The 26,164-nt window shown below is 43.2% G+C and overlaps 1 protein-coding gene across 1 annotated transcript in view; it reads right to left on the bottom strand.

Moving 5' to 3' along the window:
* The window catches only part of LOC130082679 (thyrotropin-releasing hormone-degrading ectoenzyme-like), a 135,334-nt gene extending 109,570 nt beyond the window's left edge, over nt 1–25,764 (bottom strand). The window contains exons 1-3 of the mRNA XM_056247513.1: nt 25,019–25,764; nt 18,718–18,991; nt 13,866–13,992 (exon numbers count right to left, since the gene is read on the bottom strand). Of these exons, the coding sequence (XP_056103488.1) occupies nt 13,866–13,992; nt 18,718–18,991; nt 25,019–25,707 (1,090 nt within the window). The 5' untranslated portion in view covers nt 25,708–25,764. The remainder of the gene's footprint in view (nt 1–13,865; nt 13,993–18,717; nt 18,992–25,018) is intronic.
* Nucleotides 25,765–26,164: the final 400 nt, after the last annotated feature.

The following is a 26,164-nucleotide window of genomic DNA, read 5'->3' as shown; positions in this document are numbered from 1 at the left end:
AACTCACTCGGTCGGGTGTTTGATATTTGGTGTGCAGTCAATACAGCTCATGTCCTTCACTCTGTGTCGGTACCATGTACAGTGATGCCTGAAACAGGTGAAGATAATACCACCATCACACTTCTATAAGTCATATTTATCATGGTGCTGAATGATTACCCAGGGTCCAGGGCCACTAATAAAATCATATCTGCAAACAGTTTGTGCAAAATAATACGTATATGTATATACAGTAAATTGTAAAAATGTATGTGCGTGTATATATATATATATATATATATATATATATATATATATATTTATATTAATAATTTATTTTTACTTTAGTGCAAAAATGGCAATGTCCCAATGTAGTTTAATTTATTACATTTACAATAATGTCATTAAATTATTTATTTACCAACATGTCGTCTGTATAATATTACGCTTACACATTATTAATTTGTTTTTATACATGAAAATGCCTTTGAATTGTAGGAAGAAGATCCCTCACAACGGGTAATCATATCATATTTGGGGATCCTTGGCATCAAAAAGATTACAAATATATACCAAATACCATGATATTTGCATGTTCCTTCAAAAAAATAACCATGGTAAAAAACTGTTACTTTTCAGTTAGTGTGAAAAGACCAGCAATAGATCACCAGCATTTGTTGTATTTGTACGGGGGCAGTCGTGGCCTGATGGTTAGAGTTGGATGGGTTTAAATGCAGAGGACAAATTACGAGTATGGGTTACCGTACTTGGCCTTCACATGTCACTTATTTTGGATGCTGGTGTCACCCAGCAAGAATTTATAGATTATGGACAGACTAAACCAGCACTAACCAGCATAAACCAGTCTGAACTAGCTGGTCTATGGCCTGTTCAGGAGGCTAAGAACTTGATCTTGATCTCGACTTGAAGGCGAGACAGTAAATTTGAGTCAAACAGCAAGTGATGAGCATCTACAGCACACCTGCAGCACAGACAGAATATATCAGTCATAATCATAGATGAGGATTACGGGAAAGACGCTCACACTGGAGACAAGATTACACAATCTCAACTGACATCACAAGCTGCCAGAAACATCACAGTCGTGTTCCCCTGCTGTATGTTTTCAGTATGATCTGATGTCTGGATCTCTCAACCATCAGCAAACTTCCTTTTTAATCTTTTTAAAGGAAACAGCCGAGTTCCTCCTTGCTGTTCTGAATCTCCATCTCGGCTTCAGCTTCAGCTTTCAGTCTCAGCAGGAGGCGAACAAAAATGATGTGCAGAATCGATAGAGACCAGAGGGCTGTAGATTTCAGAAAGCGGCTGATAGATGAAGAGACACGAGGCCAGTGACATCGCCTTCTGCCTCCAAACAAAGCAAGAGCCAAACTCAGCAGAAAGAGCGAAACACGGCTCCAGCTTTCATCACGCCCAACACACACACACACACACACACACACAGCTGTGATTAAACACACTAAAGGTCAGTGTGTTTCTTTGAATACAGTTGCACTGCTGCTCCTAGAGTTCTGAAAGCAGAGAATGAAAAACGTCTCAGGTTACTACTGTAACCATAGTTCCCTGAGAAAGGGAACGAGACGATGCGTCACTTGACGCCTTGGGAACGCCCCCAGCGTGAATGCGTCTGAGCATCAATGTCAACTAGTCCAATGGAAAGAATGAGCGTCACGGGCGGGTGACGTCATGACCAGGAAGGGATAAAGGCTCACCCGGTGAAACGCGGCATTAGCTTCAAAAAGTCGAAGCAAGCCGATCACAGGGAAGCAGGAAGTATGGCAGGGTGACGCATCGTCTCGTTCCCTTTCTCAGGGAACTATGGTTACAGTAGTAACCTGAGACGTTCCCTTTCGAGGGAACTCGCGATGCGTCACTTGACGCCTTGGGAACGAGAATACCCAAAACGCCAGAATTCCAAGTACCTGAGTGTCAGTCTGTTGAAACTAAGCACTAAGCACCTGAGAACCTGGGGCAGCATCCAGGTCTAAGCTGTAAAACCTAACGAATGTGAGCGGTGAGGACCAGCCTGCCGCATCACAAACGTCTTGAAGAGAAACTCCAAATAATAAGGCTTTAGAGGCCGCCATACCCCTCGTAGAGTGAGCTCTGACCACCAAAGGACACGGCAGGTCAGAGTACTCGTATGCAAGTGAAATAGCCTCAACTATCCACTTACTAACCGTCTGTTTAGAAGCAGGAAGACCCTTCTTAGGTGATCCAAAGCAAATAAATAACTGGTCGGACTTCCTCATTGAAGATGTCCGATGAACATAAGTATCCAGTGCTCGCACTGGACACAAGAGGTTCAGCCTTTCCTGGTCCGCAGATGTAAAAGGAGGACAGAAACCTGCAGCACAATAGGCCTCGGAATAATGGTAGGCACCTTTGGAACATATCCATGTTTCGGGTAAGAATGCCTTGGCCATCCCCGGTGCACTCAAGGCAGGAGGGGACCGAAAGGGCCTGAAGGTCTGACTCTAATAGGGACGAAATAGCTAGCAGAAAATAGTCTTAAAAGAAAGGAACTTCTCTGAGACCAAATCTAAGGGCTCGAAGGGAGCCCCAGATAGGCCTTCTAGAACTATTGCAAGGTCCCAAGCCAGCACCCTAGTGCAAGTTGCAGGCCTCAGCCTCAAAGTGCCACGAAGGAAACGAGTGATCAGGGGGTCTCGACCCAAAAATGTACTACCCACCAGGGCGTGGAAAGCCGCAATGGCCGCCACGTATACCTTAAGCGTGGAAGGACACAGACCTGATACAAAGCGTTCTTGCAGAAACTCGAATACTGTGTTTACTGAACAGTTAACCGGATCCCACTGACGCTGGTAACACCAAGAAGTGAAAAACTCTCGAAATAGTGAATATAGTTTCCTCGTAGCGGGAGCTCTGGAGCTTAGAATGGTCTCAACAACCTCGGTTGAGAGACCACTCTCTATGAGTTGGGCCCCCTCAGAGGCCAAACCCACAGTTTCCAAATCCCCTGCCGGGGGTGCAATATTGCATCCCCTGCCTGAGACGGAAGGTCTCTCCTGATCGGGACCTCCAAGGGAGGTCCGTCGAGGAGAAAAATTAGGTCCGCAAACCAAATTCAGCTCGGCCAGGGTGGTGCTACTAAATAGGCTTATTCCATCCTGGCGGAATCACTCCAGAACTCCTGGGAGCAGAGCAACAGGGGGAAATGCGTACAGACGTAGCCTCAGCCACGTCTGCACCATAGCAACCAGCCCCGAGGGGACTGGTTGAGTGAGGGATAACCAGAGTGGACAGTGCGTCGTACTTTTGCTGAGACGAGAACAAATCCACTTCTGCCTGGCCATAAAACTCCCATATTTGCTCCACCGCCTCGGGGTGGAGTCCCCTGGCCTCAGCCCCTGCCTCGACAGGGTGTCTGCTCCAATATTCTGCCCCCCCTGGAATATACACTGCCCTCAGACAGCGTAATTTCCTGAGGGACCAAAATAATAGGCCACCAACGTGTTGTCTGTGGGTCAAGAACCAGAGTTTCCTCCATATAACCAAGGCGCGGGGATACTGCCGCGTGATCTTGATCGTACGGAGTGGGTTTCCCCTCAGGGAGAACCGTCTGGTCCTGAGCCACCACTGTAAAGGTCTCACGTACAGCAGGTCAAAGGGTATCACATTGAACGCTGCTGCCCTGAGGCCCAACAGTCACTGTTTCAGAACAACACATGATGGCCCCTCAGGTCTGGGAGGAGATGTCTCAACGCATTGAAGACGACCATCATCTCTAGGCAATTCATGTGCCAAGCGAGATGATGACTCCTCCCAAGCCCTGAGCTGAGCGGCCTTCCAATACCGCTCCCCAGCCGGTGAGGGAAGCATCTGTCGAGATAGCAACTCGATGGCAAAGAGCTCCCAACACCGAACCCTGGGTTAAGAACCAGTGTTTCCTCCATATAACCAAGGCACGAAGGCAAGGCCGCGTGATCTTGATCATACGAAGTGGGTTTCCCCTCGGGGAGAACCCTCTGGTCCTGCGCCACCACTGCAAAGGTCTCATGTACAGCAGGCCAAAAGGTATCCCGTTGGACGCTACTGCCACAAGACCCAACAGTCTCTCGAACTGTTTTACAGTGCGTGACTGGCCTAGCTTTAGCTCTATGGTGGCTGTCAGGATAGCAGCTACACGAACGGGCAATAGATTGGCCCGCATCGTCACTGAATCCCATACCACACCAAGGAAAGTGGTTCTCTGTACTGGAGAAAGAACACTCTTCTTGGCATTGAGCCTCAACCCCAACATCTGCATATGAGCGAGAACGACACCTCGGTGCCGAACCGCTAACTGTTCTGATTCCGCTAGAATCAGCCAGTCATCTATGCAATTCAGAATGCGTATACACTGCAGCCTGGCGGGGCCAGAGCTGCGTCTATACACTTCGTGAACGTGCGGGGTGATAGAGCTAGACCGAAAGGAAGTGCCTGATACTGGTGTTCTTTGCCCCAAAGAAAACCTCAGGAACCTCCTGTGCTGAGGGAGGATGGAGATATGGAAGTATACGTCTTTTAGATCTATCGTGACAAACCAGTCCTCGGATCTGATTTGAGTCACGATCTGTTTGAGTGTCAGCATCTTGGACTTGAGTTCCAGCACCAAACACTCCAACAGACGAAGATCTAGTATGTGACGCTGCCCTCCATCCTTTTTTTGGAACAATGAGATAACGACTGTAAAGACCCGACGCAATGTCGGGTGAGTACACCTGCTCTATAGCTTTCTTTGCTAACAGGGCCTTTACCCCTTGCTCCATTACCAGAGAGATTACCATTACCCATAGAGATATATTTGGCAGAAGCTTCCACGCTGCCAGAAAATCTACCAAGGGAACCAGCCCCTCGAGGCTGGCCTCTGGTGTAATAAAGACAGCCAGTTCGGGGACCTGAAACATACTGGCAGGAACCACCCGAACTGACTGTTTTCGAACCCCCCTCAGAGGGCGCGAGTCCGACGCAACGTCGAGTTGACGCTGCGCCAGAAGCTCGCTGGAGAACGCTGCGCCCCGAAGCACCAAGGGTGGCGGGGTTGGCAGAACGGTCCCCTGAGGGCACAGAGATGGAAAGGGCACCGTATAATGAGGTGTACACCATTCCACCCCGGTTGGGGCTGCCCTCACCGGTCTGACGCCGTGGCGCCAGACCTTTTCTTTTGAGCCGCAGCCTTCTCAGCATGAAGAACGGTCCTCGGATCCGGCTTCTGCTTTGAAGGCTTTGGCTGCTGTGTTGTGTATGAGAAACTAGCCGGCTGGAGCTGCTCACGCCCAGCAGCCCCAGTGGGTTGGACATAGCGAGGGAGAGATTATCTTGTATCTTTCTCCATGATTCCCATCAAATTGAGCCAGAGGTGTCTCTCAGTGACCACATTTATTTGGCTGCCATCCCTGAGAGATAAATCTGAGGCCCGACGGAGTTCTCAAACCCCATCGGGCCAAACTCCCTCACTTCTGTCCAAATACCACAGCAGGTCAGCCTGATATGCTTGCAGCACTGCTATAGTGTGCAAGCAGGCTCGTGCTAGACCCACTGCCATATATGCTTTTCCCACTAGAAAAAAAAAATAGTTTTCTTTAATGGTTTAGTGAGAGAAGCCGACGCCTTCAGGGACGATACTGAACCGGGAGACATAGCTCGCAAGTGTCTGTACTACCCGGGGTATTGTCCCATAGCCATACTCTCTTAACCCCCAAATATCTGAATATACGTGAATGTGGGGCTAAAAAATGAGTAAGGCTTTTTCCATGATCTAGACAGCTCGCTGTGCAGATCGGGAAAAATGGAAGGCCCCGTGATGGAGGTGGAAAAATAGAGGGAAGGAAACTCGTTCAATTTATTTTAAGGACGAGTGCCCCCTTATTTCTGCTGGCCATTAAATATTTAATTTATCTACAGCCTTAGTAAACACCTCCACCAGCTTATCATTATATATATATATTTTTTATATACATACTTTATACATATACACTTTATTTCATATATAATATGTAAACTATCATATATATATATATATAGGCTATATATAATTCTCATACGCTGGGGAAGAGATGGCAAATCCACTTCCCCCATGATTGTGTACACTTTCAATGCCCAGCACATCTACCTCCTCGGAGGTAGAGCACTGAAGCAATGATTTCTCTCCCCGGGCGGAAGAGACCGCAGCGCGGGCTTCCGAGACCGGAGAGAGAGCACTGGATCACTCGTGGAAAGGGAGGAGATAAGATCCGCGGACCCGTCTCCAACCCCGTAACGAGATCCTATTCGCGATCCACAGGAATGCATTCTCCGCGCTGCCTCGGCAGACGCGTGTCCTGCACCCCGAGGATCGCGAGCCTGGCCACTTTCCTCGAAAAGTGACAGGCGGGAGTGGAGCATGCGAAGCGAAAGCTTCTCACAATGTTGCAATCAGCCCCCTCGGAGGCTGATACCGCATGCTCCACTAGGGTTGCCACCTATGTCTGATAAAAAACCGGGACATATTACCCGCCCAACTGGGGGGGGGGGGGGGGGGGGAGAGAGGGGTGTTTGAAGACCAAAAATGAACGGTTGAACACCAAAATTTAAATTTTAACTGTAGGCCCGCCTATACACCAAATGCTGCGCAAAAATATATCCTATATTCGCGTATTTTCAGATTTTTGTTCATGATTTTTTTTTTGCCCCTTTAATAAGCATTTAAAATATTCACAAATTATATGGATAAAATGGTTTTCTAAGGCCAAACACTATATTTCTAAGGCTATAGATGATTTATAGGCTATTATAAATGTTTCTGAAAAAGTAACGAGGCATTTTAATTGTTTATTAATAAACTAGTATTTTCTAAATCGGCTGCAACATATCTCCATCTCCGCTGTAAAGCAGATGCGCCTTTAGAGAAGAAATTCATATGGATTACATAATCAGACTGTATTTTCTTTTGATTCGAATTTGTTCGTTTAAAAGTGGACATTTCAAGCTTTAGCCTATGGGCTTGTTTATTTTGAGACGCGATCCAGTTCACGGAGACCATAAAAGAGCGCGACTGATTGTTTTATTTTATTTTACAAAAGCACAACGTTTTCTTGTTATTGTGAGTTTACACAAATAAAAGTAGTTGCGAATGATGTATTGTTGCGAATGATGTTTATTTTCTATGACCAGAAATGATAGAGTAGTAGGCCTATTTTAAGTTGTTTCCACTGTTGATAGAAAAACGGAAGTGCTCGCGCCCGCGCCTCGTGCAGCAAGCGCGCTCCACACTCAGATTACATGCGCTTCTTATGCGCTTCTTGAGGCAGACTCGACTCACACTAGCACACACACGCAAGGTCTCTCGCTCTCTGCCGTTGCGCGCGCTACACAGTTTGAACATACATATTCACGTAGCCTTTCGAAAACCGGGACATTCAGTGTCCCGGGAGAGTGCGTAAATTTCCCGGGACAGGTTATTAAAAAGAAGGACAATCCCGGTAAAACCGGGACAGGTGGCAACCCTATGCTCCACTCCCAAACAAACTACACAAAGCTCGTGTGTGTCCCCACCCGTTAAATAACGCGGGCAGGGAGAAGCACAGAGTTTGTAAAGTTGTTTCGCCATAACTCTTCCCAATAATATCGTAACAGACAACAATAAATAGACAGAGACAGAGTAACACAGATCGCTTGCTGAGACGCAGAAGCTAATGCCGCGTTTCACCGGGTGAGCCTTTATCCCTTCCTGGTCATGACGTCACCCGCCCGTGACGCTCATTCTTTCCATTGGACTAGTTGACATTGATGCTCAGACGCATTCACGCTGGGGGCGTTCCCAAGGCGTCAAGTGACGCATCGCGAGTTCCCTCGAAAGGGAACTCAATGCAAGAAATGACAAGTGAGAAAAATGACAACATATTGCAAGGTTGTGAAAACGCTAGATTTCTCTTACTGCGCTATTCACGGCAAGCAAACGAGAGAAACGAGAGTCAATTAATCAATTAAATAATAATTCAATACACTTTAGCAACATTAGTTGTGAAGGATATGCACTTAACAAGCTTTTATTGACAATAGCCTATTTTAATAAATTAGTAAGTATATTAACTTTCTACATTTCTCTTGATATGGTCACTGAGCAGGGTTATTATAGAAACTATAACTAAAACAAAAAAAAGCTTATTTTTTCCCAAAGGGTAAATACACTGTGGCAAAAAAATATATATAAAAATAATATAACTTGCCAAACTTTCCTTTAATGACATATTTTCACACTTGTGTTTTTGGATAACAACTGCTCTCGCTGTTATATTTAGATGATGAAGGCTTCTAGCTCGTATTGAAATGCAATATTAGCTCATGTAATATTAATAGAGAAGCTGCAGACACCTGTATGTTTATTAGCACCATCCAAAAAATGAATGTGACAGCTCATCATGTGACCTTGAGTGATCTAATAACTTTCTATGCTAAACAGCAACATAAAACAGACCCCGTCACACACACTTATCGTATTAGTGCATTGTGAATGAGCTCTTGCTTTGAGAGGCTGGTAATGGAGAAACATAAAGCTCTCAGTCAGCGCTGGGATATTATTCATTAAAATGTGAGGAAAAGAAAGTTATTAATGGTTGGATTTTTTATTTCATACCAGACGAATCGAGAAATGGAGATTTCTGTCTTGTGATGAGGATTATGATTTTGTGCTCTAATAAGGAGTGATCTATGAGCAAAATGAGCTCATCAATCATAATGGAACATTTTAAAATAATAGAAATGCTGTTAAAATGAATGAATTTGAACCTCCTTCTCTTGAAAAGCATATTAGTAAGCATATAAAAGACCTTGAAGGGTCAAAGGTCAGGTTTGAGAAACACTTGGCAAACACTCTATAAGTTGTTCCTCAGTAAAAGAAGAGGGATGGAGAGCGTCACTCTGTTAACATTCATCAGACATACAGTGGCTTTGTGATTCTTTTATAATGTGCCTCATTTTTCATCTCTTGTGAAACACGCTTCAGTTTTATGACCGTCACTTTCACATTGATGGTGCGGCGCTTTAAAAACGCCCCTCGTCCGACCTTGATGATTAGCTTTAATGAATTCTAGAAGAGATTACCATTATCCTTGGGATTTTCTGTATTAAGGGCCCGAGCCAGAACAATCACACAGAGATAGCGATCGAGACACAAAAAATAGGTATTTAAAAGTGCAGCTTATGCTTCAGTTTTTGAAGAAGTAGAGAGGGATGATGAGTAGATTTTGTGTTCCAGGATTGAGGGAGGAAAGAGACTGAAAGAGCGAGCAAGAAATAAATAAAAGAGCGAGATGAAGCAAACTAAAAGAGAAATGACAGTGTCACAGTTGAATTGATTGATTGATAAGGATGGTTAGAATAGAGCAGTGAAAGATGTCCTTGCAGAGGACATGAACTGCAAAAATGAGCGAAGAAATGGACTCATTCAAAACAAGGAAATAAAAAACAGTCTTATCCTCCTCACAATCAATCACTCACCTCAGAAAACACTGTATATGCGGTATCTGAAACTAAAGATGTCCTCAGACGTCCTGCTGTCAGTCTTTAATGTCTCATTCTCTCAGATTAATTCCTATAGTTTGATCTCTCCAGCTCTGGCACTGTTACCGATCTCCCATGACTGAGGAAATTACCCAGAATGCTCTCTTCTGACTGTAATCTCATAAAGTAGGGATGGCCCAAAGGTGATTGTGATAAATGTCATCATTCCCATCATGCAGTGGGTTTAAATAAATCTGAAAGTCACATATGTGATTCTGAGCTGGATCTGATCTCTACGCTTCACATGATTCAGCCGAGAGGAACTTGTTCCTGGATCAACATGCAGGAAGTTCAAAAGGAATAACAGCCAATGAATGACACTGGGATTTGATTGGTCTGATTAGTTTCGATGGACTGGATATCTTCCCAGTGTCTATCTCATCACACACACACACACACACACATACACACACTGCTGATCCTTCTGTGGTTGGACCAGCAAAGGAAAATGAACCCGTCCACATTTGTCACGCATTGGATTTCCTTTTGCATTCATCCGTATCTGTCACTCAGATTCTGCTGTCAGACTTAAGAAGAGTCTGGAGCGACTCGGCCTCTTCTTGATAGATCATTGATCTCTCTCTGAGAAGCACTTACTGTAGATCAATGTCTAAGAAAGATCACGTCCCTCTCAAAGGACGTGCTAAATGCTACTTCAAACGCTCACACTGTCTCTTTATTCTGACAAACAGATGATGTGCTCCATTACAGTCTTCAACTTTTCATTTCGACTGTAGACTCAAACAGACCAGCTGTCAAGTCAGATTTTAAATGATAAAAAAAAATTGACAATGAAGCATGTTTTTATTAAGTAAAATTGAACATATTCTAAATAGCATACTACCATATTGAATACTGAATCTATAAAATACATTTTTGGCAGCACTGTTTCCCACAATGCAATGCACTTGACCTTCTATTTCCAGTATCTTAAATGAACTTCACTTATATTTGATCTGTATTGATTGAATTGCAGTTGCTTGATTGATTATTTTATTTTAGTAATACTATAATACATTTTAATAATTGTTAATTAATTAAATAATTTAATTAATATTTTTAAAATAGTAACTGAATGTCACTTATTTATGTGTGCTGTGCAGTATGCAATAATAGACAAGTGTTCTGTTAAAAAAATGTTATTTTGCTCACTCAAAGGGCTTATTTGACCACCATTTGAGACCATTTTATCATCTCTGAGCAGCATTTCATTTGATATACAAACTGACTCAATGTTTGAGCACCAGACGGTGAAAGTAACTCTGATGCAAACCCTCACTAATGATTTGATTATTTCTCTGTTCATTGGGACTTAAAAAGAGCGTCCTCACAACAACTCCCAGAAGCATCCGACAGTTTGATTCTTGCAGCTGAAGACACTTGTTGATGTAATGAAAGCTAAATGGATGCAGACACACTCCGCTCTGATTCTTCATCTTATTATCATTCTGCATGTGACTCTTCACTGATGATGAAGCTTCTGGAAGCTTTTGCGTCAAAGGCATGAAACCGGTTTCTGAGCATCATATGAAGGTATTAACTGCTATACCCGACAACAAAGTCCATTTTCTCCCCTGGTTTGCATCATTCTTTGAATCCTTTTACTGTCATTCAGTTTTTTGCCCTCTTTAAAAGAGAGAGTGAATGAAAGAGAGGAACAGAGAAAGAGAGAAAGTGGCTCTTTGTCTCTTATTTGCCAGTCACAGTAAATGGCAGCTCTGATTAAGTTGCTCTAATTGGACTCTGCTTCAGATTCGGCGGGCGAACAATGGGCCACTTTGATGAATGGGTCGTGTTGCGTTTGTGTCGTTGTTTCTTCTGAAAGAAATCGTTATGCCATTAGCGACGAATCACATGCCAAGAGCCGCGGATACAAAGAACTTTAGTCTTTAAGTCAAAGAAGGAACAAATGGCCTAAAATCTCTCAGACTACATAAATCTTAAAAACCGAAGTGTTAGGAAGCTTTAAACAGCTGTAACAAGCTTTTAAAACACATTAAAAGTGCTTCAAGGACTTGAGGTGTGATCTGCTCCTAGCTTGCCGTTGTTAACCTGTACTCTGTGATTTCATTTCTCTGTATTTTTCTCGTTTGCATGAGCAGAAAGTCAGAATGTCCCTGTTTGGAGACCAGAGGGGCTGCAACTGCTCCAACACTCAACACACAGATGGCGTCTTTACATAACGGACGCATTCATTACGTCCACATCATTTCTCGGATGAAGCCGCACTTCACGCTTAAGCCATCTCACCCCTCAGTTTAGCAGTGACAAGCAACATTAATGCATACATGTCAAAAGTATCTAAAGGTCACCAACTGAGTTGAAAACAAACTGTTTCTTTGCAAAAGCAGCGTCTTTGATGTGACATTTTAACAGCCAGACGTGACCATCTTTTTAGCAGGTGAATAAAATCTCCAGCCTCATTAAAGGGTTCCACATGTTTGAAAAGATTCAGTGAAATGATCCTGCAGGACGTCAATCAATAGAGCAACAGTAATGAAAAAGACTCATTAGTGGGACGAGGAGATGTTGAGAGGTTTTAAAAGATGCCGAACCTGTTCTGATACTGTATTAAGTTATTGATTATATCCAACGCATTCTCATCCTTTGGCGTCATATAGGTGACGGCATATGACATTTCATCGAAATCTTACGCACATGGCATCCTTTAGCGTCAATATAACACACACTGTTATGGGTAGGTTTAGGTCTGGGGTAGGGTACGGTTATGACGCCTTGGGATCTGCGTCTCATATTGATGCTAAAGGATGCCATGTGCGTAAGATTTCGAAGAAATGTACAAAGCGTCACATGTATGATGCCAAAGGATGAGAACGGGCTGTTATATCGTATCCTGCACAGAACTTACAGCACAAGGCCAGAGACTATTGAGCCATTGCTAACTATTGTGAAAGACCACTTTACTTTTAAATAATATACTCTTAAAGAATTTACAGTACTTAAGTGCTAAACACAATGTAATGTTTTTAACACTTAATTGCATGTTATTTACAATTAAAAGAAAATATATCATAGCTTAAATTTATATTAAAGAGATAGTTAACCCGACAATTAAATCATTTACTCAGCCTCAAGTTGTTTGAAAGCTGAATGATTTTTTTCTACTGCTGAACTCATAAGAAGATATTTTGAAGAATATGGGTAACCAAACAGTTGATGGGCGCCATTGACGTCTATAGTGACTTCTATTTTTCCATACTACAGTATGGAAGTCAGTTTTGTTACCCATATTCTTCAAAATATCTTCTTTTTCGTTAAGCAGAAGCAATAGCAAACCATAACAATCCAAAGATTCAGTCAATTCCTGAATGACAAACTAAAGTCCCCTTTTACATTTTTTTTCAAGTTTGAGAAGCCGTTTTGAAAAAAAAAAGACGATTGCAACTTCCGTTTCATGATGATTTGAGCGCACTTATTTTTCACAAGGTAATACATGCTAACATTAGCAAGAATGCTACATTGTCCTCATTACCACTGAATATTTAGGATTTAATTGTAGATTTAGTTACAGATTTAAAGTCCTAGAAACCCCTGCAGGAAAAGCTTAAGCTGGTCGCTGTGTTTTAGAAACATATTAGCTTGTCTAGGATGGTCATTAGCTTCTGCAAACTAGCAGACCGACTGCCATGTTCCCTGAACACAGCTAATAGCTTACGCTGGATTTACTAGAAGGTGAAAATGAGAATGAAAGAAATTCAGAGAGAAAATCATTGAGATGTAGTCTGTGTGTGAATACTGAGAGGGTCTTAACCCTATTACCAAACAGAGCAAATGCTTCCCAGAGAGCGTTTACGAGAGGAACACGATTAATGTTACATGTGCACTGAAATACACAGCCTTACATGCAAACACACAAACACACACATTTAGAGAGGAAGAGAGCATGCGGGGGAAGAGAGTGACAGACAGACGCCTAGAGAGATTGATGGCTATATTCAAACGAAGTCAGAGAACTGACAGGAACCCAATGGAGCGAGACACAGTCTGATGTGAGCCAGTCCACCACAACCACACTCACACTTAACTACACACACGTTAACACCACACACATGGTGTGTGTGCTCTAATTCCCAACACCAAACACAACAGCCTAGAATGCTTTTGGGATCAATAAATGCAAGAACTGAGTTGCTATTGACACTTCTTCACCTCTTCACACGAGCAAAAAAGGGAAGTCACACAGAACCGACTGGCAGTACAAATGAAACAATGAAAGATCACTCGCTTTCCCATGAGAAGAACATTTATTGCCGTTTCACAGAAGCCTGACAAAGCTGAAGACATTTCACCGCCCGTCTTACCTAATTTCGGGAGGGAATATTTGACTTTGAAGTAATCCTGGTAAAACTGCAGGAGTCTCTTGGTGATGTGCAGAGCGTAGTCTCCCGATCCGCTCTGGATGGCGTCAGGCCTGGCGTACAGCCGAATCTACACAACATCGAAGAGAGGGAGAACAAAAGTCAAATCGTGTCAGGTGCTGAATGTACTCTTGTACGGCTCTGGGTTTATTCCTAACCTGAATTCCCTCAAGGATAACTTGAAAGAGTAATCCTTGGTGAAAATATCTGCCAAATGCCTTCATCTGACGTGTGAATTTTGAATTGTGAATTCAAGTGCACTTTTTGCCACCCCTCAAAAGTGTGTGAGGCATTAAAAAGTATTACTGTCACCTACTCCACATGTAAAAAAAAACTTTTATTTTCTGTAGATAGCAGGCAGATGAGCTCATATTCAGTGTTTTTAATTAAAAGATTTCCAACAAAGAATTAATCTACCAGTAATACCCTGAAGAGAGATCCAACAATTAGAGAACTTTTGCATATTGAAGAACAGTCCACACATTTAATGCATTGAGAATGACATAATAAGCTGACTAAATTAACTTTAAATATATAGTTTTTATATTTATAATTAACATTTTGGACAGTTTTTTTCTGATTCGATTTAGTTATTTGCAGTGCTTCATGGGGTGAGTAGTTAATTCACTCATAAAAGAAGTAGTCTTCTTTTGATTAAATCAAAGTTTGTAATTGTGTAAAACACCTTAGAGTAAAACAAATTACCTTGATACATGGCTTAATCTTTTATCTTTTAAGTTGTCTAAAATCCTTATGGATAATGTTCTATTCGAGTTATGGCGAACAAGTTATGGTAAACAAATTAATTGTTTACCTTTTCATAAGCCATAATGTTATTAGACTAGCTGATGAAAAACTCCTCCATGTATTTAAAAATGTAAACAATTAATTTAATTAAAGCTGTAATTTATTAAAATAGCATTTTAGACATTTTGTCTTAGAAAAGAAATTAGATTTCCAGGATGAAAAGCAAAGACAAAACATCTGCATTATTGCAAGATCCTTTATTCTGTATTTACGATTAGTGAAAGAGGGAGAGAGGGAAGAGAACAAGTGTGAAAGAGAAAGTGTGTGAGGTGTGGCTCTGTGGGAAATGTATTCTCACAGTAAAAATGATCCTGGTCTCTTTTAGCCGAAGGCTGATGCACAGCACAGCTTTCTGAACGGGCATCCATCCAGTCAGAATGAATGTCCTCCTACACTAACAGAGTTACCGTGCAAAACAAGCCTTTGTTTCAGAGCCTGGCAGCAATGCACATTGAATTATGTGTTGTTTACATCATATGTTGCTACCGTATCGATCAGCTCTATGTCTGATATAAAGATGAATGGACGGCACTTAGGGCTGGGGAAATGATTCAAAGCTCAATCAAATCAATGTGATTTTAAATCGACCTGTAATTAGACAAAGTGGTCAAGTTGACAATCAAGAGAAGCTTCATTAATCAGCCATTGTGGAGATTGTTCAATCTGACTCTAGTGCTGACTGCTTCATTTGTTTGGTTTTGTTGAAGGCAGCTTGACAGAGACTTAAATGGGGTTAATTGAACTTTAAAGGCCCACTGAAGTGCATTGAAACACGCAGCATACAATGTGTTGACGTAATTTCCACTGAAGCAAGAAGACAGGGCGGGACATATCGAACAGCTCCTCCCCCTTTTTTAAAATAGCCAATAGCTTTTAGTTTATATCACAGCTCAGCCAGAGCCGTTGACCTCGGTAAAGCCGCAGTTTCCTCCTAATCTCCAACCGTTTCTCCTCCTCATCTCCTCCATATCGCTTTAAAATACATCATTATGTGCAGAATTCAAATAGGTCCAATACGTTTTGCGTTGACTCGCGCTCGTGATCCACTCCTCTGCAATCGTGTCTCTGGACTGGAGCAGACTGTGTGCACACTGCGGCAGTTCACGTAACACTAATGTGAAACAAAACTTCATTCGCCCCAATGGAAAGCATATTCACACTCTTTGAATCGTTCTCTATCCCCTATACAACACAAAACCAGCGTAAATCAAGATGGACATTCATGCTGGTATAAGCTGGTGTTTTAACTTAAACCCACATAGACCCTGAGGGTCAAATTGCAATATGTGATGCACTACTTTAGCTGGACAATAACTTTTTCTAGAGCTGCTGTAAAACCAAAACATCCATTAATTTCATATTATCACTGTAAAGCTGCTTTGAAACAATCTGTATTGTTAAAAGCGCTATATAAATGAAGGTGACTTGACTTGACTTGACTAGAGAGAGTCCAGTGGTCAATAAAGGCTAAACAAAGGTCACGTTCACTAAAACAGAGGCGTGTGAAGACTCAGCATTATTCACACACAGCAGCAGGTTGACTAAACAATGTAGGTTGGTGAAGATAGATGAAACAAACATCCAAGCTCAGACTTCAAATCATTTTGGAGAGCGGCCCACAGACAGCATGATCATTTATTTTCTGGTTTGGAAAATACATTTTTCTCCAGATATTGTTAGACATTACTCCCAGAGGTTGCAGAACATACAGGGTTGTATCTGAAATGGCTTGGTCATAACAGAACATAATGCAAGATATGGAACATTAAAGTTAAATTGTATTCATTCAAAATTGCTAGTTATACTAGTCTTTAGAGAGCAAAATTCTTTATCTAACTGAACCAATAAAGAAACCAAATACCAAAGCAGACAAAAAAGAAACAGAACCAATACACAAACAGAACCTATATCCAAATAAATGCAAACAAACCTGCCAAAGACTCAAGCAGACCCAAAAAACAAACCAACAGAACACTTAAACTAACAGAACAAAGATCTAAACAAAACCATTAAACAAACAGAAATAAATTTATTTCTATTTATTTCTATTTCTATATTTAAATTTAACTGAAGAAAAATACAAACAAACAAAAAATAGAATCAATAAGCAAACAGAAACAATAAACAAGCAGAATGAACAAAAAAACAAGTTTGATTTTATCTGGGATTTGATTGAAAACATGGATGGAAACATGTTAGGCCATCATATTATTGGATATTATTTTTCTCCACGCATGCAACCTTGTTTACATTACAAGAAAAGCAATTTCAAAAGGCAGAGAGAATTATTAAATTTCTTTAGAAAAAACATACACTAAGGAACCCTGCACAATTATGTGCAAGTAAAGTGAAGAGTATTTCATTTTGTCATTAATATAAAGTTCCAAACGGCACTTCTAATGTTATTAGTTCATCCCATCTCACTAATAATTTAGCACTTTTTGCATTTTTGTTTGGCCTTCGCTGTTTATAATATACTTATTTTACTGTAAAGGATTGTTAAACAGTCGCCTAATATATAATTTTTTCATCATGGCTCATTAAATCTTTAAGTAGAAATATAAGCGCACAGCTGCAGGTTAGATGACAACAACAACAAACAAGCCTGCAATTCGCAAGAAATACAATCTCATGCATCATTACCGTACTAAACTGGGTATGAGGGAAAGATAAGTCAAATGCGGCAATAACTGTATAACAATAAATGTATATAATTAAAATTCATTGTGTATTAAAGTAAAACTGTTCAACTGGCCAAAGGGGAACATCACCTGTCTCAGGTCTTTTGAGTTTTAGACCCTTCCACTAGAGCCTAAAAACCCATAATACATAATGCCCAACCAATTGCTGCCGGGTGTGCCGTGATCTTTAGACGTGTGTGTGGTAGATCAGTGTTTCCCCATAAACCCAGAGTAATAACTCCACTCTTCTCTCCAACGTTCCTCTCCCACGATCTTTCCTCTCGCTCCGCACAGCCGAATCTGTGTGATGAATGGAGCAAGGGGGCAACCCTGCCGCTTTAATGTGATTGATGGGGACGCTAGTGTGCGGCTAACCGCTACACGGCACAGTGTGGGTATAAATGCCCCAGATAGAAGCACACACTGCAGTCAGAGATGATTTGATATAAAGGAGAGCGCGGTCATGCTGAAGGAGATGGATTAATTACACTAATATGAGGAGGAGGCCGGCCAAGGGCAACAGCGGAAGCCACTGAGGAAGCCCTCAGGAAGTGTGTAATATGACTGAACGTGATATCAGTAACGCAAGCTCATAAACAGAGTCTCTCTAATGGCAGACAGATGAAGCAGCTTAGAATGTGAGGATTCAGTGTCAAAAAAAGAACATTTAAGTGCATGTGATGAAAGACACAACGTCACATCAAACAAAGTTCCTGTATTTTATATCAAACCTGGAAGAGTTTGTCATGAACACAATCCTGGACATGAGCATAAGTGGACACCAGTTGCACACATGACTGTTACCCTTTTAATAAGCACGTTTATGACTTTGTGGACACTGGACTTATGTTAGTGGAGACAAACATTTCCATTATCCACTGTGTAACCATTATATATTGATTATAGAAACGTACTGTAAAATACACAAATCGACTGTGAACAAGATAATAGGTCTGTTTTAAAACTTGCTCTCTTGAAAGCTTCCTTCTGGGAGAATCCTGACTGAGATGAAACCTCACAGGTCACAGATTTGGAAAACTCTGCATAAATAGTAGCTACATTAAATCCATAATAACGCTGTACACATGTGACTCGAATAACAATTAATATTAATCGACTTTGACGCTAGTCTGTTGCTAAGCTAATGATTTATTTGGCAAATTAAGCAGAAAACCTTCTGAACAGCCTTCATGTCAGAAGCACATCTGTTATGCTTTAAAATGCTGCTCTCTAGGTTTTAGAAAACAAAATAAAATATAAAATCTCTATAATAACTTTGAGTTTTAGGGTCTGAAAACGCGACTCACCACAACTCCTTTTTCTGTAACTGCTTCTCTGTAGGTGAAGTTACACACGGCCCAGGCAAGGTAGTACGTGGACATGCGGGGCGTCCTGGAGAAATGGTTGGTCACCCATCCGTCCTCCTCAGACATGGAAGACTCCACTGGCATGTTGGACAGAGATTGATACGAGCTCTCGTGTTTCAGACTCACTCTGAATGTGGCTTTATAGATGGGCTCGTCGAAACACGGGAAGGCCTTTCTAGCGTGGGTCGGTGAGAACTGTGTCACCGCAAGAAACCTGCAGAATAAGAACGTGATAGAGGTAAGAGGAAAGAAAACTCTGCTGAAATATATGTTATTTAACTAGTCCAGGAGTCAACCGTGGAAAGTCATTTCACTTCATTAAATTGGTTGTCACGTGACTTTCCTGAATGTAAATTAGCTCTGTCTGCCATCCCTGTTCATATCTCTGTGCATTTAGATCACACTAATGAGCTTTCTGGAGTGAAGAAACCACAGCAACTAAATCACATCAAATGTCAACATAACATAAGAGATACTACACAGAAATAATGATATATCTGATTTCTGCATGTCACAGCTGTAAACATTAAACACATCTGTGACGGCACAACGTCAACGAATTGACAGTGTGAACCAATTTAGATGGCAAGAAAATAATAAAAAGCTGCCAAATTGATCTTACATGTAGTTGGAACAGAAGCGTTAATAATCTACATACAGACACATGTAGGACATCAGAATCAGAAGTGAGTCTGAGTATAAAAGTAAAGAAGTTAAAGAGCTGGATGAGCGGTTCTTAAGAAGAAAGAGTGAGCTGCATTTTAGAAAGCTGCATTGATGGATATTCAAGCTTGTATCAAACCTCACAGGGAGGAATTTTCCTTCACCATCCACAGCATGACCATCAGACGGGGGAGGAGGGGTGTTCTGCTCGCTCCTGCATTTCTGTCACAACTTTTTACTCTCATTAGCAGCCATTCATGCAGGAGCAATCTATAATGAGTCTATAATGTCCCATCTGTTTACCTCCTCTTCATTTCATTCACACTTTATAGATGCGAGTATCATATAAACAGCTTTACACTATTTAAAGATAACAGACAGGGGTTGATGAGGAATCAGACAACTAACAGACACACGGGAGGAGATTCTACAGGGATGTTAGAGTGAAAATCCCTGCAGTGAAACACATGGAGGTATTTGAGTTTGTTGGATATGTTTTATACCTGCTCATTATGACATCACTGACGTGCAATGTGAGGTTGAAGAAAATGTGTGAAGAGGAAGAAGGAAAAACTGTTAAAACTCTGAAAAGGATCAGTTCAGATCAGAACGTCTCGGTTACGTATGTAACCCTCGTTCCCTGAAGGAGGGAACAGAGACGTAGTCGTACGTTACAACTGATTGGGATCATGCCTGGGAGCCAGTCAGCTTCGAGTACAATTGAAACGAGCCATACAATTGAAATGGAATTGCCGTGCGTGATTTGCATCACACACTCCGCCCCCGCGGCGCGGGTATAAATACGGAAGTGGATGCACGCACTAGTTGCTTTTTCGCGGAGGAGCCGAGTGTAACTCGGAGTCAGCGGTGGTCCAGCGATAGTGGCGAAGGGACTACGTCTCCGTTCCCTCCTTCAGGGAATGAGGGTTACACACGTAACCGAGACATTCCCTTTCAGTCACTCACGTTCGACGTAGTCGTATGTTACGACTGATTGGGATCCCCATGAAAATGCCACTAGTGCTGCCACCTTCCAGTGCCTAGACAAAAGTCTCCTGATCCCCCCTCAACTTGAGGCAGAGATGGCAGGGCTTAGGCCAGGGAAGTCACTGCTGTTCCACAGGACCACTGGGAAAGTGTACCCTATCAATAGAAGGAAGGGACGCTGCGGAAGCCACATCCTGCCCCAGGGGAGGTAACATGTGGAGAGTACACAAATGGACTGGCCGGATGATCGGGCAGTACAACAAATGGAATGTCACTGGCATGACTCCAGCTACAGTATAACGGGGGGGGGGGGGGGGGGGGGGAGATCCACCGAACAGTAGACTGCGATGTGCGCACACAAGACAGGAGCACTGCTCAACACTTAGGTGTGACTAAAGTCACTAATTTTAGGAGCATATTTGCTCAACACCCAAGTGTGACAAAAGTCAATAACTTTTAGGAGCATCTTTGCTCAACACCTAGGAGTGATAAATATCACTAATTTTAGGAGCATATCTGCTCAACACCTAGGTGTGATGAATATCACTGAGCTTGGGAGGAAGCCGAGCGAAAAGGAATCGCAAGCCGAGGCTGATGGTATAGTTTGGGGCCATCTGGACTGGTTGGGAAGCATTCTTGGCTTCCACGAACCGGGCCAGGGGACCACAGACGTACCCGAGGTGGGGCAGCAAGGTGGAGGACAGGGACCCGGCTCGGAAGGCCTGAAGGTGGCCCGAAGCAGGGTCTGAGTGTGGTGCACGACACTTACCTGTCTCCACGAGATGGCCAGGGATGCGTGAGAAGGCGGATGACCGGGTCCTCGAACCGCACCCAGCTGCCGAGGTCGGATGCAATGCGGTGCTCACTTATGAGCACACGGTCTGGACTACCCTCGTGCATGTCCATGAGTGTCCTGGCCTGATAGTCCTGTAGCAGCGCCATGGCACGCAAAGAGGAGGCGGCTTGCCCACAGGCTTTGTAAGCTCTGCCCGTCAGAACAGACGAGAACTCACAGGCCTTAGGGGGAGACGAGGATCCCCCGTCCAGAGGCCAGCGGCCGCGGAGACAGGTGCACTGCCGGAGACAGACCGCTCCACTGGAGGGATAGCCTCGCAACCCTTCACCGCTCCTCCGTCAAGGGTAGTGAGGGGGAAAAAGCTATTCAGGCAGTTTTTGTCAGAGAAAGGTGCCGTCCACAACCTGGTAATCTCTCAATACACTTCGGGAAAGAGAGGCACTGGGGGGCGAGCTGAGAACCAGCGCGTCCCGCTCCGAGATACCAATCCTCCAACCGAGACTGAGCGGGACACGGTGGAGGATTCCACTCGAGCCCGGCAGCCTCGGCGGCCCGTTTCAGAGTAGCTGACATTTCTGGATCTGGCCCGGACAACGTTATGCTCCCAAAGGGAGATAACGCAGCCGAGTCGTCATCTCCAAAGGCCAGATCACCCTCTGATGCTGCTATCAACATCTTATCCTCTGGGGGAACCCCAATTGAAACGGCTGATCAGGCCATTACAGAGGGTCCAGCACGTTCAACAGGAAATTCTATCGGCTGCGATGTGATGGAGGAGTGAGGAGCCCACAGGGAATGGTTACCAGGCGAGACATCCATCACTATCCTCCGATCACCCATCCCACACGGCACCCGGGGGTGGGGCATGGTAAAGGGGATTTCAGCTTCGCGGATGAAGGTGAGTCTCAATCTCAACACCGCGTCAGTCATATTCCCACAATGGGAACATGAACCGTCCACAAATGCTGCTTCAGCATGTTGTAAGGCCAAACACGTGATGTAACAATTGTGACCGTCAGAGAGGAACAGGGAACGACCGCATCCAGAAAGGCACAGGTGGAATGACATCTTGAAAAAGACGCAAACGCACCTGTGTTGCTCTTTCAGGAAATAGGACCCATCACCAGTGCCGGAGCACACAGGGAAATGACCGCAGCAACACTGAACAGTGAACACACAAACATTTAGAAATTTGTTGCTGTTGAAACAGCAGTTGAGAGCTCAAAGCTCGCGATCACAGCTGTACTTGTGCTGCACTGGGAGAGTCTTCCAGAAGAACACACTCGCTCGTTGTAAACAAAAGCCCTCTTCAGAGACATCAAACGATCGGCTCCGAAGCGAAAGGCAACTAGTGCGTGCATCCACTTCCGTATTTATACCCGGGGGTGGAGTGTGTGATGCAAATCACGCACGCCAATTCCATTGGCTCGTTTCACGAGTTCACGCGTACATGAAATCTAAAGTTGTATTTATGCGTATTTGGCTAGCTGTCCGGGGGAGGGCTCCGAGCTCGGAATTTTGCAAGAAACCCAGAGTACTCCCCCTACTCGGGTAGACCCAGGCGAGTGTGAGGTGATGGGGTGGTGGAGGGATGCTGAGACACTTGTCATGAGACAGGAGGTGAGGAAAAGCTTTATTTATACCGGCTTCCTCTTGAGCTGATTGGTTGATTACCTGAACGTGCTCCTCTCGAACTTTGTTACATAAAACTTCATTTCAATAGTACTCGAAGATGACTGGCTCCCTGGCGTGATCCCAATCAGTCGTAACGTACGACTATGTCGAACGTGAGCAACTGAAAGGGAACAACACTCCTGCGCCCACGTCTAATTGCATCAACACAAGTATTTCCTCAATCCAGTGAGATTCCCGCTGTTCAGTGTTCATGACTATATGAGCAGGCGCTGATTACACTAAACTGAAGGATCTTCGCAGCCTGTGGAGCTGAACAACATCAACATATACTGAATTTATCTCAAAGGTGCTTTTCAATGGATATTACGATATTAAGACCTCACAATAAAGTTTAAGAAAAAGAATGAATCGCCCTGAGCCTTTAACATGCTGTGTTTACAGCTGATAGGAAGCAGAAGGTTCAGCCGTTATTGAAAAGACAAGGAGGAAACTGGCGGACAGACAGAAGGGTTATGAAATGTGTCCATGAAAGCGAACCCTTCAGGGTAAAAGAAGGCTTAAACATGTCTCAAATACAGGAAAACCTGCGGCAATGATTCAGACATGAGCCATTTTTTCCCTCAGAGGACAAAGAGTCAGAAGCCGTAAAACAAGAGCAAGAAGTTGATATTTTGTGAAATCACTGTGAATATGAGGCTGTAAACGGCTCTAAAACTAGTCAACACACATATATGAGCTTGTGATAATCAACTGTGCATCATAAAGAGTAAAAAAATATTTGAACTACTGATCTGAAGATTTTCAAACATAAAAATAGGTTGTCGTTTAAACAGGAGCACATATGAACTGAACACTTGAATTGGCTAATCTATTTATATTATATTGATGGATTATCTGTTTATATATTGATTATATCAATATACTGTTTATAAATTAGTGCATAATGGTAGTAACTGCATAAATAGTTTATTTTTGAAGGTTATTTTTGATGTAAATCTAACTGTGTGGGTTTATGAAGGTTTATCACTGTGCTGGAAACTTCCCATGATTAGGCTATATGCGGGTCTCAGTGTGTGACAGTAAATGAGTCATTGAGCGCAGTGTCAGTCACAGCTGTGACTTCAGTACCCAGAGGTTTAACTAGTGTTCAGATCTGTGTGACCTCTGACCTCCCTGAACACTGAGGAACAGTTACTGTTGAGACGTAAAATTACATACAGATATAATAATGCTAGACTAGAATTTACAGGTGAACGGCCTAACAGTAAGCTGGATTTAAAGGGATAGTTTATCCAAAAAATCTTACCAGATTTAAAGGGATAGTTCACCCAAAAATTAAAATCTTGTCATAATTTACTAACCCTCAAGTTGCTCCAAACCTGTATGAGTTTCTTTCTTATGTTGAACACAAAAGAAAATATTTTAAAGAATGTTGGTAACCAGACAGTTGACGGTGGCCATTGATTTCCATATTAGGAAAAAAATACTATGGAAGTCAATGGCTACAATGTCAACTGTCTGGTTACCAACATCCTTTAAAATATCTTCTTTTGTGTTCAACAGAAGAAAGAAACTCATACACATTTGGAACAAGATGAGGGTGAGTAAATGACTGAATTTTCCTTTTTGGGTGAACCATCCCTTTAAAGCTGGTAATTTTATGGATGAAGATTCAGAGATGTTTTGTTTTTCTTGGGACATGCCTCTATCTTGATGGTTGTGATTGTTAAACCTGTCACGTCATGTGTTGTATTTTTACTGCCATTTATCTATGACAATGCATGAGAATTTAACGAGTTTTTTAATTATCTTTATCTCCTAGCAAGCCAATGCGTAGTAAGCCTAGTTTTTTGGTAAAATAACAATACAGTTATTATTGTTACTGCTGTAAAACTTGGGTAGCTTGGAATTAAAACATGATAGTGAGATTCTTATTTGAATGAGATCCCATATTAATTTATTGTGATTTAGCCTAACATTAACTGCAATATTATCTTTGTATTTTGAAGTAGTTAATTTCAGCCAAAACACAGCTTGGATTAAGTTGTGTTTAACTGCGCATAAGTATCAGTATCAGTAGTTCCCATGGCAACAACATTATATCAACACCTGATCATCATATGAGAGACTTTTTTGAGACGGACACTGAACCTCTTTTACCTTCTTTCTCCATTCAGCACGTAAGAGCTTCGGAAGAAGCCCAAGAGCTCGTGCTCGATGTGCGCGTGAAAGGTGATGTTGATCTTGTATGTTCTGAGAGGCTTCATCTCTCTGTGCAGCGCGATCACAAACACCTGCTTGGGCTGATAGTGGAAGCGGCGCTGGATCCTCATGACGCCCGCTTTCTTACTGTCCGAAAACACCAACACTTTCTCCACCTCCAGCCGGTCCGTGTGCAGCACGATCAACTTCGTGGAGTTGACGCATTCAAACTCAATGTTCACCTCGCCGGAGAAGCTGAAGTTCTCCATGTTCACGGACAGTCGGAGGTCGTAGTGGCGCGGGCGCAGGGTGGCCGGTAAGCGAAGGTGTCTCCAGGGCTGCTGGCCGTCCTCTGTGTCTCTGTGACTGATGTTCCCGTCCCGGGACTGTTTCCACTTACTGTTGCTGGAGCCGTTCGCGGCCAGAGCTCCGCTGCTCTCCGCGGCGCATCTCTCGAAGCTGACGCTAAGCGTGATGGCGATGGCCGTGACGATGATGAGGGTGAGGATGGAGATGGCGAAGCCCAACACCAGCCTCTTGTGAACAGTGATGTGCTGTTCGGTCGTCCGGGGCCGGACCACCACGCTGTCGGCCCACTGATCGGACAGAGCCCGTCCGTTCCTCATGCTCGCGTCCTCGATCCCCATTATATGACGAACCTGATGTGTTTTATATTCATCATCAGCCTCCGTTCATGCGGTGCAGCTTCAAACTGCGAGCGGACTGATTTAAAGGCGCGAAATGAGGAAAAGATCCCGCGAAACACACAGAACGCAGAATAACTGCGGATCGATGATCTCGAGACTAGATTGCTGTGAATCAGAAGTTCGTCCGGTCAGATGCTGGAGCTCATCGAGTCCTTTCGCACATCCATTTCTCCTCTGACTTCAGTCTGATGTGGATGAAGGTCCAGCACCTGCTTCCTGATCAGTGTTGTGAAACTCTCTTCTCTCTATTCATTTCTCCTGCCTCCATCATCATCATCCCTGTTTCTCTCGCTCTCTGATGCATCATCCTCTCTTTCAGCCACTGGGCTGTGCTCTCTCTCTCTCTCTCTCTCTCTCTCTCTCTCTCTCTCTCTCTCTCTCTCTCTCTCTCTCTCTC

This window comes from Rhinichthys klamathensis, unplaced genomic scaffold, assembly GCF_029890125.1.
Source record: "Rhinichthys klamathensis goyatoka isolate OS25496 unplaced genomic scaffold, OSU_Roscu_1.1 h1tg000048l_1, whole genome shotgun sequence".
Classification (NCBI taxonomy): Eukaryota; Metazoa; Chordata; class Actinopteri; order Cypriniformes; family Leuciscidae; genus Rhinichthys; species Rhinichthys klamathensis.
This window is presented reverse-complemented; position numbering and strand designations above follow the sequence as displayed.